Below are 18,124 nucleotides of genomic sequence, written 5' to 3' on the forward strand. Positions count from 1 at the left end.
ATTTTTCATCACACCCTATTCCAGTGAGAATCGTCAGAGTGCAGTAGACATGTATCTTCTAATCCAATTTTAACAGGAGGGAAAATATTCATATGAAAAAATTTCAGATGAAAGAAGCAGCAAATGAGCAAAGACAGTTGCACATTAAGACTACATCTAGAACATGAGTTGCTAATTTTATGGTGGTAGGAGATAAACACTATGGAAAAAAATACTTTAAGTTTGATTAAAACCAGTAGTTTATGAAAGAATTGAGCTTCAGGGTTTTTTTGAGTATTAGATTTTGCCTAAGAAGGAGCTAAAGCAGATCTGAAATAGGCTAGATTTCATTTTTCTCAGAAGAATTGAATGAGGCTTCAAAAAAATCTCTTTCCGAGTGGTCTCTGTAAAGTGCTTCATGTCACAGAGCAGAGTTTTTGAGCGGTGACTGTGTACAAGGAAGGAAAACTTGTCGATTCAGAAGATAGTATGGGCTGGTGGAGGGTGTGTCTAACAACATCAGAAGAGCTGTGCTGGAACATCAGGCTTCAGCCTCCAGGAACAGTGCTGGGCTGTTCAGATATTATTCTTTTGCAATACAGATGCGTTTCACAGTGATTTTGTATATGAAGATAGAATGAACATTTTCAGATTGAGTAATTACGAAATGTTATTGATGTCTCGTTTTCCTTTTGATATGAAGAGGTTGAAAATGTGCCAGAAAAAAAAAAGAAAAAAGATTCAATTGTTTTATATTGTTTGTGTTTGTATTTTCATTTGTGTTTGTATTTGCCCCAATGAACCCTCAAAGAGACATCCTAAAAAAAGGATAAATGTTTGTCTTTGGAAATATGTCAAGGCCTCCTTTCTTGCACATCAAAGGCTACTAAAAGCAGCTTCCAGCCAAGCCTTACATGTGCTAAGTTTCTAGGCTCCAGCTCCACAGTGCCACTTAGATCACCTTTCTGTAACGCATTATATCTCCGTATGTACAGAGAGTAGGGCTGTTGGGGCCATGTAATGAACAGAATTAAGAAATTTTTTTTTTTCACTTTTTTCCCATACTGTTGACAGTTTGTTTTGGTTTTTTTGTGGTTTTTGTTTTGTTTTGTTTTTATAGTAGTGTGTTTGATACTGACACTACATTGAATCACACAGCTGTCTCCTGCATTTGACAGGAGTCAAGTGCCGGCTGCTGCCAGGCAGGGGGATAGCAAACATTGGTGAGACCATATTAAAGGCTGCCTGTATGCTCCCCGAAACAGACAGGGAAATTTGGAGCTGTTTTGTTTGGGTTTTTTTAATGAATTGGTTTTTATACTATATTCCATTTTACTAAGATTTCTTGCTCTCTGCTGCTAAAACTAGATCAGAAGTTTATAACTTGTAGGAAGGGAATATCAAAATTAATCCAAGAGCAGCAGGATTGCATTGTTGTGTCGAGATGGCTGGCTAAGCATGCAAGTGTATTCCAGGGCGATCCAGTGATCCCGCTTGGGCTATTTTCAGCTGCCGCTGCTGGGCAAGCAAATCTCTCGAAGGGCACAGGCTGCAGCCCCATCTGGGAGTTGTCACACTTGTGTTGCACAAAGTTCCTGCAGCTGTGATTGCTCTTGCCTAGGGAAGTGTGGTGAGGAGAAGGAGGAGTATGCTAGGTTCTGGTCCTTATTCGGCATTTTGAGTCATGCTCTAATGTGACTAACAGTAAAACTGGGAACTATTTCATTCTGAGAGCTTAAGCAAAAAAATTGTTAACAGAATTACTGGCCAAACCAAGGGATCTGCTACAAAACATGGTAGCTTTACTGTTGCAGTTTGGAAGACTTTAATTATTCTGAGTCCCCTTTCCATCTCTGGTAATAAATTCCATTGATAATGATCTTTTTATAAACCGATAAAAGGAATTCGTTGGTTCTACATTTGTTTATGCCAGCTACAAAATCTTAATAGAGCGAGAGCTCTATTGTCTGTTGTATCCTACTGCAATTCAGAAAGTTTAGTTCTGAAAAACGGTGTGGGAAAAGCTTCTTTCATCTATTTTGATCTTTTCAGTCTTGTGAAATAGGCAATAGTGTAAAATTTTTCAGGTAACCAAGATAAAAGACAGTACAGGGGAAAAAATAAACAGAAGTAAAAGAAGTGAAAAATCCTGTTGGCTTAGAAAAGTTAGTCTTTAATATATTCATGATATGAATCTCCTATACATGCCTTTTAATAACTCCATATATTATTTTTATTTGATTATCCCCTAGTGACTTTCTGAGGGGCTTGAAACAGGCTCACTTCTTCCTTGCCTCAGTCTGGGATGTACATCACTATTTTAACCATAGGTTTTCTACCAAACTTGTCTGTATCATTCAATAATAGATATAACACTATCAAGAGTAAAAAATTTTGAGCGGTTTTACTCTTTCCCTGTAAGTAACTATCAGTACTTTGAAGTATATTCCCTTCTCTGTCAATCCCCCTCTTACCATAACTTTTTCAAGGATTCCTTAAAAGAGTCCATTCATTAACAGCAGAAATGGCCAGAAAGATTCCTGCAGCCCTTTTGTCAGCAGACAAAGTTCTCTTGAGAATCTAGCTGCCTGGATTACAAAGTACTGAGGCTGCGAGAGCCTTTAGCAAGGCTGTTAGTCTCCCCAGAGTTGTTTCTCCGCCTGGGTAGCCCCTTCGCCACCTCTGCTGTCTGCTGCCCAGAGGGGCCTTGGCTGAGGTTGTTCCTCTCTGCCTGGCAGAAGAGTAGTTTGCAGCTGCAGCAGGACTGCTTCTGAAAGCCTGTTGGAGTGGCTGTTGAACAAAGAACAAAGGGAAGTGAAATAGAAATACAGATACCAGTGGCATTTGATGCGGTAGAAGTATTCTCTTCCTGGGAGGTGTCACAGCAGCAGCCAGTGAACCTGAGCTGTAGCAGCTGTCTGGCTCCCCAGTTGTACAAATCCATCTGAGGTGGATTCAAGGAACCGTTCTTTTCATCACAGTGTAGCTTGTTATTGATTTCTCTCCTTGCACCATTTTACTGAGTCCAGCAATGAAGATTAGGGCAATTATCTTTGCGATACGTACCATCCAGTACCTTGATTGTGCTTAAGAGATTACACGGGTGTAAAAGTGGTACATCTGGAGGTCAAGGCTGAGGCTACGCAGCCTGGAGTGCTTACATCTGTTGCGCTGCTGATACATTTACTCCTCTTCATTCTCAGTTTAATTTATCACTTGCCTCAGGTTACCATGTTGCCCAACTGCAGCATTCAAAGATGGTAGAGGGGCAAAGTTTGGATATTGGAGTGAAAATTGTCAGATTTGCAAAACAGGAATTTTGAAGTTCTTTTGTATTTGCCTTATTGACTGAAGCGCCACACTCCTGCCTGTGCAGCATTGTACCAGCTAAGCTGAACCTTGCCTACAGTGTTTTCACTTAATTATATTTTTATGTCATCAGCACGTTTTACTACACAAAGTAGCACTGGCTTACTGTATGACCCTTGCCATCTTCTATATCCTTCTGTCTTCAGGGTGTAATTGTATTTATTTGTGTCATAGGGTTTCTTATCACAGTTAGTAATATAGTAAACTATACTGAGCATTTCTTGAATATAAAATTCTAGAAAGTATTAGCAGATTTATAGGCCAGTCGTGTACTAAATGGGGGCTGTATACAGTGAAAACAATTTATTTCTCTTCCTTTCCTCTTTCTAATCTCTTTCCTTCCTCCATTATATCCCTAGCTCTACAAAAACCAAGCTCTTAATTTTTTTAATACTTTTGGGCTTCTTGACAGGTTTTTTATTTGGTGTTTGTTCAGCCTTCTTTGAAAACTCAACTACATTGAAAGCGGATAATTTTGGAAAAATGTTAGACTGATCATGTTGATATCTCTGTGTTAAAAGCAAAGAAACAATTCTCAAGGAGTGTGCATGTTTTTAAGAAGTAATATTTGTTCGTTATGCTGTACTTGCTAGAAGAGTCCTTGGGTGCTGGCTCTACCTTGCATGGCTGAACATACACAGGTCTTTCAGTGTCAGGTGCACACCCTGAGACTCATTTATGTTGTTTAACAGACAAGGACTGCCCATGTGAGATGAAGTTTCTTTGAAGTGGTGCTCATCTTTTGGCACAATTTGACCCTCTATATGTGTCTTAATTATTTCTAGTATTGCTTTAAAACGGTCTCTGTGTTTATTTGAACAGCTGTGTTCTCTGCCACTGATGGAAGGTACAAACGTAGCAGCCTACGTAGGTCTCTCCCTGAGAGAGCAGGAGTGATGTATGACCTGTCACTGGATGTCTCATTTAATCATACCAGTTTTTAATATGCAGTCTTTGATCTCTTTCAGGATTCATTTAGCATTTCTGTACAAAACTAATTTTGATTCAACAGATTTCCACTTTCCCTTAATTCTAATTCCGTGACCAAGTTGAAATTCATATTTGTTTGGAAATTATAGCTCTTGAATTAAAATCAAAACAAAAACTAAAAAAAAGAAAAAAAAAAAGACCAAACCAAACACTGTCTTTTAAATGATATTTCTATTTGTATGTGTAACATTTCAAGTTATTGCAATAAGATTTTTTTTAATTATTTTTCCCTGTTTTCACAGGATCATAGACAATAGACATGGAAAGGATCCTGAAAGATCTTTTTCCAAAGTATGGTCATCTGCCTAACCAGTCCTGACAGATGTTTGTCTAATCTACTCTACTGTTAACATTTCCCAAGGATGTAGATTACGTTATTCCCTAATCAATTTATCCTCAGTGTGTATGACCACACCCTACTATAGAAGGATATTCTTATATCTAGCCTAAATCATCTTAGCTGTGATTTATACCCAATACTGAACTCCAAGTAGACATAAAAGTTTATTCCATTTTCCTTGGAGTGGCTGTTAAGATTATTTGAAGGCTCTTTTGCACCTACTCTTGTCCATCTATAGACAAAAAGCTTGTGGACTTGATTGCATAGTGGATTTTAGAGCACTTAGCAGGCTTCTTTGGTTCCAGACTTCTTAGGCAGACCTCTCCTCGGCCTCTTGTTGGACCACTGTCTTGGACCTATGAGTAGTTCCACAGGTTTTAAGTGATGAACATACAGGCATCTTGTGCTTAGTGTGGTAATAACGTTCCCCAGTAGAGAGAGGAGGATAAAGGAAACATTGTGACAAAGGAATTGACACAATATAGTGCACAAGAAGCAAGTCAGCAGACAAAAGAGAGAAATCTCATGGAGTTTTAGAGGTTAAAAAAGGAGTCTGGGCCAATACAGCTAGTAGCATCTCAGAACTGCACAAAGCTTGCATCCTAAGAAGATGAGATAAAGCAAATGGAGAATACTGGCTGGCTGACCTTAGGGTGCTGTATTTGGTAATCGCAATCTATTGGTGATACAAATTGGCATTGGTGACCCTTGCAAAGAAAAAAAAAAAAAGAGAAGGGATAATGGCAAGACCATGGATGCTTGGGTCAGCAAGACATGGAACAGGGAAGACATGGCAGACTGGACAGAGCAAAAGTAAAGTAGTAGAAATGAGAGAAAGAATGTCCTTGGAGAAATGGGCATGCCATAGATGAAATGACATGGTTGTTATTGCAAACCTGGATAAACATTCTCCCTTAGGATACCTAAAAGTGTACAGACTTTCTCATTTGAGCATGGAAATGAAGGGGAAGCACAAGAACTCAAACACTGAATGTATATTAAAAAACAACCTGGAGATAAACAAGAATATGAGTAGTGACAAGAAATGTTCCGAAGTCTGAAGCTCTCTAACATCAGTAGATAATATTTTTATAAACAAATTTGAATAAATCATGTGTGAATGGCATAACTAAAGAAAAATTAGATGATCAGTGTCGTAGTTCAGCCCTGATCAGGACCAGACTACACAGTCTCTCTCTCACTCCCCCTACCTTCCGAGAGAACAGGGAGAGAAAATATAAGGAAAAACGGCTCGAGGTTTGAGATAAGGACAGGGAGAAAATCCTTAAAGTTACCGTCACGGGCAAAACAGACTTGACTTGGGGAAAACTATTCATTTATTACTAAAACCAGCAGGATAATGAGACAGGGAACAAGATAGCCTCCCTCCACCCCTCCCTCTTCCCAAGCTTAACATTATCTCTACTACCTTCCCCTCCCGAGCGGTACAGGGGGGAAGAGGGAATGGGGGTTGTGGTCAGTTCATCATACGTTGTTTTACGCCGCTGCTTCATGGTTGGGAAAAGAACTCCTCACATTCCTCCCCTGCTCCAGCGTGGGGTCCCTCCCACGGGCCACAGTCCTTTGTGGAACTGCTCCGGCGTGGGTCATCTCTTCCACGGGTGCAGTCTCTCCAGAACAGCTGTCCCAGTGGGCCCTCCACGGGCCACAGCTGCCTTCAGGCATCCACCTCCTCCAGTGTGGGGTCCTTCACGGGCTCCAAGTGGATCTCTGCTCCTCCATGGACCTCCATGGGCTGCAGGGGGACAACCTGCTCCACCATGGTCGTCACCACAGGCTGCAGGGGAATCTTGGCCAGGAGCCGCATTACTCCTCCCCCTCCTTCTGAACTGACCTTGGCGTCTGCAGCCGTTCCTCACAACAGACTGGCAGATGTCTTTCAGGATCTTTTTACATCTTATTCACTTCTCACCTCCTCTCCAGTTCTTGCAGCCAGGCCCGACGGAGTCGGGCCCAGTTGGCTGCCTGGCAAGAGGCCAGAGGGTGAGGCCTGCAAGGCCCATGAGGCCTGCGCCTCCCCCTCTGCACCTCTGCCCCCGCTCAGCTTCTTCACATCTTCTCTTCTCTCTCTCTTTTTTTTTTCTGTTTTCCCTTCTTAAATACGTTATCGCAGAGGCATTATCACGGAACATTCTGCTACCAATTGGCTTGGCCTTGGCCAGCAGTGGGTCCGCCCTAGGCCCGGCTGAGTCCACTGAACAAAGGGCAGCGACTTCTAGGAGTTTCCTACAGAAGCTACCACCTTAGGCCCCCCCTCACTAAACAAAACCACGACAATCAGTGGGACTTTTCTAGAGGATTATGTCACGACTGTGGGCAGAAAGTGTTGTGCAGGGTTGTGGCAAGGTAGTATAACTGAAGGACTGTTTTGCTTTTTGAGCGAAAAAGAAATCACTACAAAAAGAAATAGCAGTAAGGCTGCACTAGAAATTTGAAAGTGTAAATTCTGAATGGAAGGAACATAGTTCAAGGAAGTGGAAAGGCAATTTAAGTTGATAAAACCATGATCCATTAAGTTCTTGCCTCAGAAAAAAAATGGCATTGATCAGTCTGAGTGTAGAAACCTCTTTCTTGGTAAGTTACTACCAAGGGAAAAGTAAACTCTCATTTGTTGCAGGAAACTTCTGCAATCCAATGCCTCTTTCTTTCACCTGATCCCCCCAGTCTGCCCAAAATTAATCTTCCTATCCTTCTGCACTGCACATTCTGACTCTTTGTCGTGTTGGTTCTGCTGCCTCAGAAGCTCCTACCCTACCCTGATCGTGAGAATTGCAACAGTGCCTGTCCCCCCAGCTGTCCTCTCTGCCACCACGGGCCACTCGTGCAACTGCTGCTGCCCCAGCAGCGCTTGGGGCAAGGAGAGCACCTTACCTACATTCACTGGAGTTTTGTGTTTGTTTATGGCACTGTATAAATGTTTTATTATAATAATGTAGATTATTATTTTGCTGGAAGCTCCTGGTATCACAGGAGAGTAAGGGTTTTCTAGAGGTTTTCACATGAAAAAAGAAATCTTTCTTTACTCCTTGCTTAACTCCCTGCTTCAATTCCATCCTTACTCAATGGATAATCATGGGAGCTTTTCTCACACTGCAAAAGAAAAGGTGAATACAGGACTGGATTGTAGTGTAATGTGGGCTGCCCATCCGTATATTTAAAGCAGGAGATGAAGCGTTCTATATATGTAAGAGGCTTTTGAAAGAACCTATTGGGATCAGTTGCTGTGTTTTGCTGGCATTTGTGTGTCAGAACAGTTACTATTTCGTACTCAGATGGAAAGATTTGAAATTCTGCCAGACTCTGCTTCTGAGTAATTTTTGAGTACAAGAGAAAAGACATCTATTAACAGGATGCTAAACAAAAATCTACTTTAGTACACAGTTTAACAATAAAGTCTTTGAAAACAGCATTGAGCTGTCATTTATGGGAAACTTCACTTAGGTTCTTTTGTGTAGAAATGTGTCAGATATGTAAAAATACTTTAAATGATTAGTTATTTAATAACTACCTTTTTTTACTCTAAGTGCTTCAGTTGAATCGTACATGTGGCTTAAAGTGTGACTGCCATGCTTTGCCAAGTATTCAGTGTTTCTCAGTGTTACTCACATTTTCTTGTCTTAACTGAATTCTTACAGAATTTGTTTTATTTCCCTCTTAGAGTTCTACAAAGTTGTTTTCTTGATAGGTACTTTTTTAAACCAGCTTTTTTTCCCCAACTCGTATTCTCTTGACATTTTGGTAGTTTTATTTCATATTTGTTCTGTCACCTTAGTTGTTTTTTCAGTAATAAGGTGACTGAACTGTATACAGTTTCTCAGTTAAGTACCAAGGTCACAAAGAGTGTACAAGCTTTCAATCTCTGCGAGTAGATGTCATTTCATATGTAGTCCCAACATCTGCCTTTATGCTGCCATATCCTATTGCAAACTTAGGTCTTTGTGTGTGTGTGTTTGCTAAGCTTAGTTCAGTGTTGCTAGTTCCTGATTTATTTCTTCTGTTTAGTATTAGTGTTAAATTATTTTCCCCAGCTGTGCATTTTTTGTCTGAGAAGTCTGGAGTGAAGAAGCTGGGAAAAACTGGAAGAAAGCTTTTGCAATATCCATGCCTGAAATTCTTGAGAAATGAATGCAGAATGTTGACTGTCATATTATTGCTGTTGAATAGTTAAGTGGATCTGTCTACATAGATAAATTAGCGTTGTAAGCTATAATGTGCATCAGCTATGTGCATGATATGTACTACTTCTTATGTGTAACTGCTGTAAATTATATCTGAACCTCCTTGTTCTATGTTACATTTTGCCCTGGACACAATAGTTTTTAATTCTCTGGGTACCTGAGGATTATTTTTTAGATTAGCTTTGCATATGTTGTTGAAGTCTTTCATTGACTCTCATGTAGATCTTGGACGATATTTTACTTTTTTTTTTCCCTTTCCTTTTTTTTTCTTCTTTTCAGGAAGTCATTTCCCATAAAAGTCAAAGCAGATTGCACTTTTGCACATTCATGATTTTTGGTCTTCACTAAGCTGGTTTGTGCTCTGTAGCCTTTAGCATATGTATCCAAAAGGCAGTGACTGACCACCTTGGAGTGGGATACAGCTTGTTGATTGGTATCATGTTGAGATATTACTGTCACTGAACTTTCAGTGCACTCCCCCAGCCTCATGTTCAACTCTCCTGGCCAACTTATTGTTTGTAAAATAGAACTGATGGAAAAATGAGTCATTTTCTATCTTATTTTTTCTACAGGATTTACAGATAATCAGTACAGATGAAAACCAGGTGTTTGTGGCTGTTCAGGAGTGGTACCAGACAGACACATACAACCTGTACCAGTCTGACCCACAAGGTGTTTACTACTCCATCCTACTGGAGAATGTTCGGAGCACAAAGCAGCCAGAAGAGAACGTCCTGATAGATATTCTGGAGGTAGGTCTTTATCTCATACAATGTTTGTAATGTGGGTGGGGTTTTATTTTTTTTTAAATTTTGGTTGAGTATAATTAATTTTACATTAATATATTTTCACAGTTATCTTTAATGTAAAAAGCCTAGGATTTCTTTCTTACTGATAGTGCATTGTTACTACTTACACGTTTCCCTCTTGCCCTGCTTATGTGCTGTGTGCTGTAAGAACTAGATTCTTGGTATGGGGTTCTGTGGATGTACAAAACCAGAATTGGCTGAGGAGGTTTTTTTCAAGATACTGAAAAGTGGAACTGGCAGCACAGTTTATTATTGAAGTAAGAAGTTATGCAGCTGCCTACATATAGCTTTTTTCTTCTACGTGACTCAGTGATACACTTCTTGACTTAGAGCAAGACATCCTTTAGCCAGTAGGGTCTTAAATAACAATCCCGTGGGCCTTGTGCTAGATTGTGTCAGCCCTGACAAGTAAGGACCAACAAAATTAGATATCGGACAGCAAATTCACTTGCTTTCAGTAGGTGTCTTGTGTCAACAGCATTTGCTATGAGATAAACTCTGTTGTAAACAAATCTGGTTTGAATTTTAACATCAGTGCACTTGGCAAAATAAAAAACTGAAGAATATAGCATTTTGGAAAACTAGCACAAACTGTTATCAATTCCATTCCTGTTGATGATGATGATATTTAAAAGTAGTAAGTTTTCTGGTTCTGCTCTTTCGTGTAGCATGTAGGACTGGCCATTATCGGGATATTAAACTAATGGACCTTTGCTCTGACAGTTTGGCCACTGTTACTCACTAATCTGCTTGGTGTTAGTTAAAAAAAAAAAAAAAAATCTTTGAGTGCACCAGACTTCTCTGGAAAAGCTTTGTAGAAATTCAGGGTACAAGTCATGGACTTACAGAGCTGTTAAATGACTGTAATTAGACTCTTCTTGATGGGGTGAAAAGACAGTTGTTTTTTTCCCCCCTTATCTTCTCCTTCATTGTTTAGCTTTTTCTTTCCAAGTCACTATAGTAAAACAAAAAGGTGTATTATTACCAATTATTATTTTCTAGACTCTGCCTTTTTAGAAATGAGACTTCTTAATGAGTCAAGCTATACATTGTGTGTAGCCACATTGCCACAGGGTGATTGACTGACAGTTTTAGTCTGCAGCTCTTTGATCCTGGTCATTCCTGCAGGATGCAAAGCCAGATGCAATCTCTTCTCCCTGCCTCATCTAGAGCTTGTAATTTAGAATCATAGAATGGTTAGAGTTGGAAGGGACCTTCAAAGGTCATCTAGTCCAGCCCCCCTGCAAGGAGCAGGGACAACCCTGATTAGATCAGGTTGCTCAGAGCCCCATCCAATCTGGCCTTGAATGTTTGCAGGGATGGGGCTTCCACCACCTCTCTGGGCAACCTGTTCCAGTGTTCTACAACTCGCTTTGTAAAAAAATTTTTCCTAATATCCAATCTAAATCTACCTCCCTCTATTTTAAAACCATTACCCCTCGTCCTATCACAACAGGCCCTACTGAACAGCCTCTCCCCATCTTTCTTGTAGGCCCCCTTGAGGTACTGGAAGACCGCTATCAGGTCTCCCTGGAGCCTCCTCTTCTCCAGGCTGAACAGCCCCAACTCTCTCAGCCTGTCCTCGTAGGAAAGGTGCTCCAGCCCTCTTATCATCTTTGTGGCCCTCCTCTGGACCTTCTCCAACTGATCCATGTCCTTCTTATTTGGGGGCTCCAGAACTGGACACAGTACTCCAGGTGGGGTCTCACCAGGGCAGAGTAGAGGGGGAGAATCACCTCCCTCGACCTGCTGGCTACGCTCCTCTTGATGCAGCCCAGGATGTGGTTGGCCTTCTGGGCCTCAAGGGCGCATTGCTGGCTCATGTTGAGCTTCTCGTCCACCAGCACTCCCAAGTCCTTCTCCTCAGGGCTGCTCTCAATCCATTCTCAACCCAGCCTGTATTTGTGCCTGGGATTGCCACGACCCAGGTGCAGGACCTTGCACTTGGTCTGGTTGAACTTCATGAGGTTTATGTAGGCCCACCTCTCCAGCCTGTCAGGGTCCCTCTGGATGGCATCCCTCCCTTCCAGCATGTCAACAGCACCACACAGCTTGGTGTCATTGGCGAACTTGCTGAGGGTGCACTCTATCCCACTGTCCATGTCACTGACAAAGATGTTGAACAGGGCCGGGCTCAACATGGACCCCTGAGGGACGCCACTCGTGACCCGTCTCCACATGGACATTGAGCCGTTGACCACCACTCTCTGAGTGCGGCCATCCAGCCAACTCCTTACCCACCAAGTGGTCCGTCCATCAAACCCATGTCTCTCTAGTTTAGAGAGAAGGATGTCGTGTGGGACAGTGTCAAAAGCTTTGCACAAGTCCAGGTAGATGATATCCGTTGCTCGTCCCTTGTCCACCGATGCTGTCAACCCGTTGAGAGAGAAATTGTACAGAGATACCACCCATAGCTGTCCTTTTGTTTGCAAGACTTATTTACTTAATTCAATTTCACTGATTATTTCAGAATTCCACAATGTTACTAAGGACATATTTGGTAATGTACAAGAGAGAGAGCCTAGATTATTGTGCGTGCTGGATTAACTTGTAGGGTGGCACATGATAAAGAGTAATTGAAAAGACAATACAGATGGAGGCATAGAATTCAATTTTTTAGATCTATTTTTGGAATAGACTTGGATTATAGGAGAACACTTTTATTTGCTTACAATAAGAAAGCCTACAGCGTCCAGATAGCTTGTATGATAAATAGTATTCTTCTTTACTAGACTATGACCAAGTACTCATATCTACAAGTTCTGTATGGATTATTTACACAGTACAAAATAGCTACTAAATATAACACATACTGCAGTCCTTCAGGATGGGATATTTTTGGTCGAGTTTGGGTTTTCTCTCTGGGGATTTTAGTGCAAATATCCCATCTTGGGAAGAGGAATCTTCAGTACAACACAGAGACAGTCTTCAGTGGCTGACAATTTCTCTTCACACCAGTGCATAATTCTCCTTAAAATCTGTACTGTTAATCTTCGTTACCTTCTGCTGACTTCACTTCGTCTTTTGCTGGTACATCTACTGTAAAATCTTTTATAGGTTCCTACCTGTCTGCGTTCATTTTCTTTTATATGCTTTATCTTTTTTGTACCATATTTCTTTTTATGTTGTGTATGTGAGGGGAATAATTCTCAAACACTTGTTCAAAGAAGGAAAGAAAAAGAAAGGTAAAGTATTAAGTGACTGTCCAAAAGGAAGCCTGCCCTTGAAATTTGTGACTGTACAGAAGGAGCATGTCCATGAATTTGTATCAAGTGCTGCCAATGTGAAGTAGTCACAAATTTGACTTAGGCTTATTTGAAAAATGGGGGTACTAATGTAATAATTCTAGATTGGATCCTGTTGTGACTCCTCATATGGGTAAGAGCTACACAAGTTGCAGTACACATGCTTCATGCTTTTTTTCCCAAAATCAACAAATGCTATATTTTTAAATTTTAATCACAACCCTTTATTATATAGCTGTATTTTTTTTTGTATTTCAATAACTGCTGATAATAAACACTGTGGGGCTATCTAAACTGTAGTTCTTGCTACCAACTAGTATAGAACATTTGACTGTAAAATCAGGAATATAACAATGCAGCAATTAATGTGTCACCGAATACATAGTCATAGCAGAAAACCTGTTTAGAAAATAGGTTTATAAGGTACAAAGTGCTTTTCTAAGAGTGCTGGGGAACCACTAACCCCTGAACAGTTTTGAAAATAGGTGTTCCAAGAACTATTCCAAAAATCTAAAGAAAATCAAAGGAAAGGTACTTTTGAATTTCCTTGTGTTCATCCTTCTTGGGTAGCTACTGCTCATCAAAGTAACTGAACACTCCACAATGTTTAAATGTCTATTTTTCCATAGCACCTTATTATTCATGTGAATTTTTTCCCTTCTTGGTGGAAAGATACTAATCTCCCAATTTTAGATTAGGGAACTGAGTCAAGGAGTAGAAAGTATAGAAGAATTTGAGTGCCATTCCATTACAGTTTAATCCAGAAGGTAGATTTGACATACAACATTTACAGTATTTATAAAAAGAGTCAGACATCTGTTTACATAGGTCACAGGATGAATAAAATAGAAAATGCTACAGAGGAGGTATAAAATAACTGATTTCATTAGTTATTTTTTTTTTTGGGCTAGTGCACCGCTGCAAACATCATACTTCTGAACTTGCTGTGAAGATAGATGCCTGAAACTTATTTCTTATTTCAAGCAAGGTTAATGCCTTTCATCCAAAATAGAACTGCTGAAGTACTGGTCAGCTTTTATCTTTTAAAGCAGCAGTGAGAGAAATTAACTGAGCCACTAGAAGAAAAATTTTTTGCAACCTTTCTGTATCTGATAGATTAGAACACTTATGTCCCATATTCTAGAGAGGAGAGATTACCCTAGCACTTGATTAAGTTAGAAGTGGGAGTGAGAACGGTGAAAAATTTTAGCCTGACTACCATTGAGTGATTATTAGGAATTATTAAATATTCATTGAACAGGAATAAGAGAAAAAGAGAGAGAGGGAGGAAAAAAATATTAATGATGCAGCACTGTTTTTGCCGTCCACAAATGAAGAGGGAAACCTTAGTTGCAGTCCCTGATCTAATTCTTGTTTGAGTATTTAATATTGCATTCACTGGAAGAAAGTTATGCACAGAAAGTGAACACCAAGTCTACCTTCCCATATAAATGTTTGAACTGCCAGGCTTTTCAGTCATGTTCATGGCTGTGCTATCTCTGGAAGGTAGAATACGTAATAAAGCCCAGCAAGATCAAAATGCTTTGAAAGTAAAGAAAGCAGATTCCTCATTTCTTTTCTCCCTTTCCTTTTCTCACCTGCACTGCAAAGCAGTTGACTTTTATAGTATGTTTGACTTGAAGGTGATTCTGAGCTTCCAGCATCCTGGATAAGTAAGCCAGCCACACATGAATGGTATTTAAGGAAGGAGGAGCTCATGAAAGAGCAGGAAATTAAAAAGTCTATACAGAATTCAGTTATCTAAACTTAAATATATTTCCAAGTTCTAGGCTGTTACCATAACCAGCAGAACATTCTTATTCTCTTTAGATTTGGGTCAGTTTTTTAGGAAAAAAAAAACCCATTTATTTATAAACAATAGACATCAAGCTTGTAGCCTGCTGGAAGGGACGTCTTCTCTTCATCCTAAATGGAGACTTCTGTAAAATGCATATCAAAGGGAGTTCATAAGTGGTAGTTTACAAAAAGGGAAGAGTAAGTATTTCAGATACAGAATAAATAGTAAGTCCAGAAATGAATCATGTCAGCAAGAGGCAAATATTCCTGATCATGCAAAAAGCTGACTATCTTGTACATTTAGTTGTAATGAATGCTTCAGTTCTGTTAAACGTCAGCACATAAGCCAGTTAGAGAGCTGTACTATGTTGGAAATGGTATGAGTTGATATACATTGTCAAGAACTTTTCAAAAATTCAAGAAGCCTCATAAATGATCACAGAGAAGCAAGAGCACTCTTAAGGAAAACTTCAAATTTAATACAAAATCATAATATGCCATTGGGTGGAATATTAACATATAACATAAATGTTAGAGCTAGAACTAAACATATTAAGGTGTGATTACTGTCAGATTGCTTCTAAAAAATTATCTGTTTAACTTTTGACACTCTGAGTTGTAATAGTTTTCTAATACAGATTGTTTTGAAATAAAATAATGAAGTGTGCCCAAGAGAAGAGAGAGCCTATAAACAACTTTTTCCTTTTCCCTGGTGGTTAAACAGGTGAAGGGAGGCAAAGAGTGTGGAGATAGGCTGGGTGTGGAAGCATTTCAGATGCTTGAGAGGTTGATTTAGCCCTCACAGTTTCTTTCCCAGATGATCTGTCTGCATTTATTTTCCACAGAAGACAAATATGCTTTCTAATTCAGTGTAGATTTAAAGGATATTATATTATATTTTGTATTGCAACCTATTTGTGTACTATTTATATTATGTGGGTCACAACTGTTGTAAAAGTTAGGTTGCTGTTATAAATTGCTTACATCATTTGTAGAATAACATTTCAGAGATGTCCATATTTTTTTTAAAAATTGACATCTGTAATTAACAGTAGTGTACACTGAAGCCACGCTATTGTAATTTTTGTATTTTGCTTTATAACCCACATGTAATTTGGTTAGCCTTCTGATATTGAGAGAACTGCATGTACTTTAAAAATACATTTAGAAATACTAATCAGTTAGTATTTATACTTCCCTTCCCCCTTTCTCCCTTTCCTCTTATCCTTTTGCCTTCCTTAATTTTTTTAAGATATCATTCACTTTCCTAGTGGAGAAACTACCTGAGGTACACAGATCAGAGCCACAAAAGAGCAGCTAATCAGGGATAATCCTTGTTGAAAAAAAATGTGTATATGTTGGTCATTAATACTTTCTGCTGTATGCTTCAGGTCAGAGGTGTAAAAGGAGTCTTTTTGGCCAACCAGAAGATTGATGGGAAAGTTACAACTCTGATAACCTACAACAAAGGCCGTGACTGGGATTTTCTAAACCCTCCAGACATTGATATGAATGGCAAACCGACAAACTGCAAACCTGTGAGTGGTTCTTTTCAACCTATATTTAACCTATCCTTTTGTTAAAGTGCATGGGATTTATTTGTGTGGTAGGATGGGCAGTAGTTCCAACAGCCTAAGAGCTTTATGCTGAGTTTCCCAGCCGAATTAGTAGGCAAATCCACTTGCATTGCATGAGCAGTGGTTTCACAAGCTGTTAGTCCAGTCATCTTGTAGAGTGAGCAGTCATGACTGTTGTGCTGCATTTCTTATTGCAGAGCTTACTTTGACAGAAAGAGGACATTTTTTCTTGTGTATCAAGCGCACAGCCCAGTTCAGAATAATCCTGACAACAGTCATTTGTCTCTGCATGTAAGGGGCATATCATCGGTCAAATAGATCTTACCAATACCTTTTCTCTTCCCATCTTTCATATTTTGTTTTGTCTTAAACCAAGGTAACAGTTGGTTCCCTGTGAAAGGGAACTCTTGACAGCTTCTTGAAAATAAACACCATGGTTAACTGTACGAAAAAGGCCTTTCTTTTTGTAAGATTATGTTATTTCAGTTTGTTTGGATGCCCTAGCTATCAATAATATTTTGTTATTTTTGAGGCTGTACTTAAAACCTTGTGTTTTTCTCACTGACTTTCTGCTCGCAGGGACTACAAGCTGGGCAAAATAAATGCTTTTAGTCATACTGATGCCAGAGATTTGATGCCTTTCCATGTAATGGAAATGGAGGGCTGGAGCTGCTGGCTCTCTTTTGAAGACTTCAAGTCCACGCTACGTGGCTCAAGCCTGCAGGGCAAGATCCAGAGCTCTCTGCGACGAGTGGAGGGATCGCAGTGGCAGCAGCTCCCAGGCGGTGCTGGCAGCCCGCTCCTGGCAAAGCTGATGGTCAGATTGCTGTGAGCAGTATGACCTTAGAATGCTGCTGCACAGACAGCAAGAAGCAGTAAGTTTCTTAGCAAGGACAGGTGTTAAGATGTGTCCAAAAGCCATTGTGTTATTTTTCTAAGAAATAAATTGTAGAACAAACACCTGGTTTTAATTATCATTTTACCAGTTACCTGGGACCAAAAAAAACATACAATATTTGTTGCTGTTATTTAAATCCATTAAAAGTTCTTTCTGTCACAAAGGTTTTTTGTACAATAATTTCATCCTGACTTTTCTGAGTTTTGAAGTCTTTTTGCTGAGACAATGTCAGCCTACACAAGCATCATCAGATATTCTTGTTAGTTAGATAGCTGGTATTAAGTGCATATTTCAGACTGGACTTCAGCTCCATTCTCTTTCTCTACAGGCATACATTGCTGAAGCTGCTTTCTGACTGGGATTTTGTTATTGCAGGAACATGTTGCCTGGTTTGTTTTCTTTTGTTGTTTTGTTTGGGTTTTTTTTTTTTTTTTAAACCTGTTGTCTTCTCCCCCCACAAGCCTGATTGCTACCTTCACCTCCATCTCCGCTGGGCAGACAATCCATATGTGTCAGGAACAGTCCATACGAAGGACACTGCACCAGGGCTCATCATGGGAGCAGGTAAATACATAAAAATACTTTTTAGGATCTGAAATGGGGCAGCAGTTCTTTGTAGATCTACTCTTGGTTTACCACAATACCATGCTAGAAACATTGCCAATATGAGACTTTCCCTGAAGAATAACCCTTTATGGGCAATCTTTATCAAACAATTTAATAAAAGTTAATTGAAGTCCCAGAGCTTTGTTGTCTAGGAGAGATATATAATAGTTTGCATTATGCTTCTCTGTGCTGTGTAATATCTCCTTCCCCATTAGTGCGGTGTGGAGGAGTGACAGTGGTGATAATTTGTCTTGTAATTTTTATTAATTTCCTTTTTGTCTAAAGAGTGATGAAGTGAAAGAAGTAAATGTGTCT

At 39.7% G+C, this 18,124-nt stretch overlaps 1 protein-coding gene across 1 annotated transcript in view; it reads left to right on the forward strand.

Moving 5' to 3' along the window:
- Positions 1–18,124, forward strand: part of SORCS2 (sortilin related VPS10 domain containing receptor 2) — a 576,005-nt gene that overhangs the window by 484,874 nt on the left and 73,007 nt on the right. Inside the window, exons 9-11 of the mRNA XM_086747245.1 lie at positions 9,450–9,629; positions 16,120–16,266; positions 17,665–17,767. Of these exons, the coding sequence (XP_086603371.1) occupies positions 9,450–9,629; positions 16,120–16,266; positions 17,665–17,767 (430 nt within the window). The remainder of the gene's footprint in view (positions 1–9,449; positions 9,630–16,119; positions 16,267–17,664; positions 17,768–18,124) is intronic.

This window comes from Chlamydotis macqueenii, chromosome 4, assembly GCF_036417535.1.
Source record: "Chlamydotis macqueenii isolate bChlMac1 chromosome 4, bChlMac1.mat, whole genome shotgun sequence".
NCBI classification, from domain to species: domain Eukaryota; kingdom Metazoa; phylum Chordata; class Aves; order Otidiformes; family Otididae; genus Chlamydotis; species Chlamydotis macqueenii.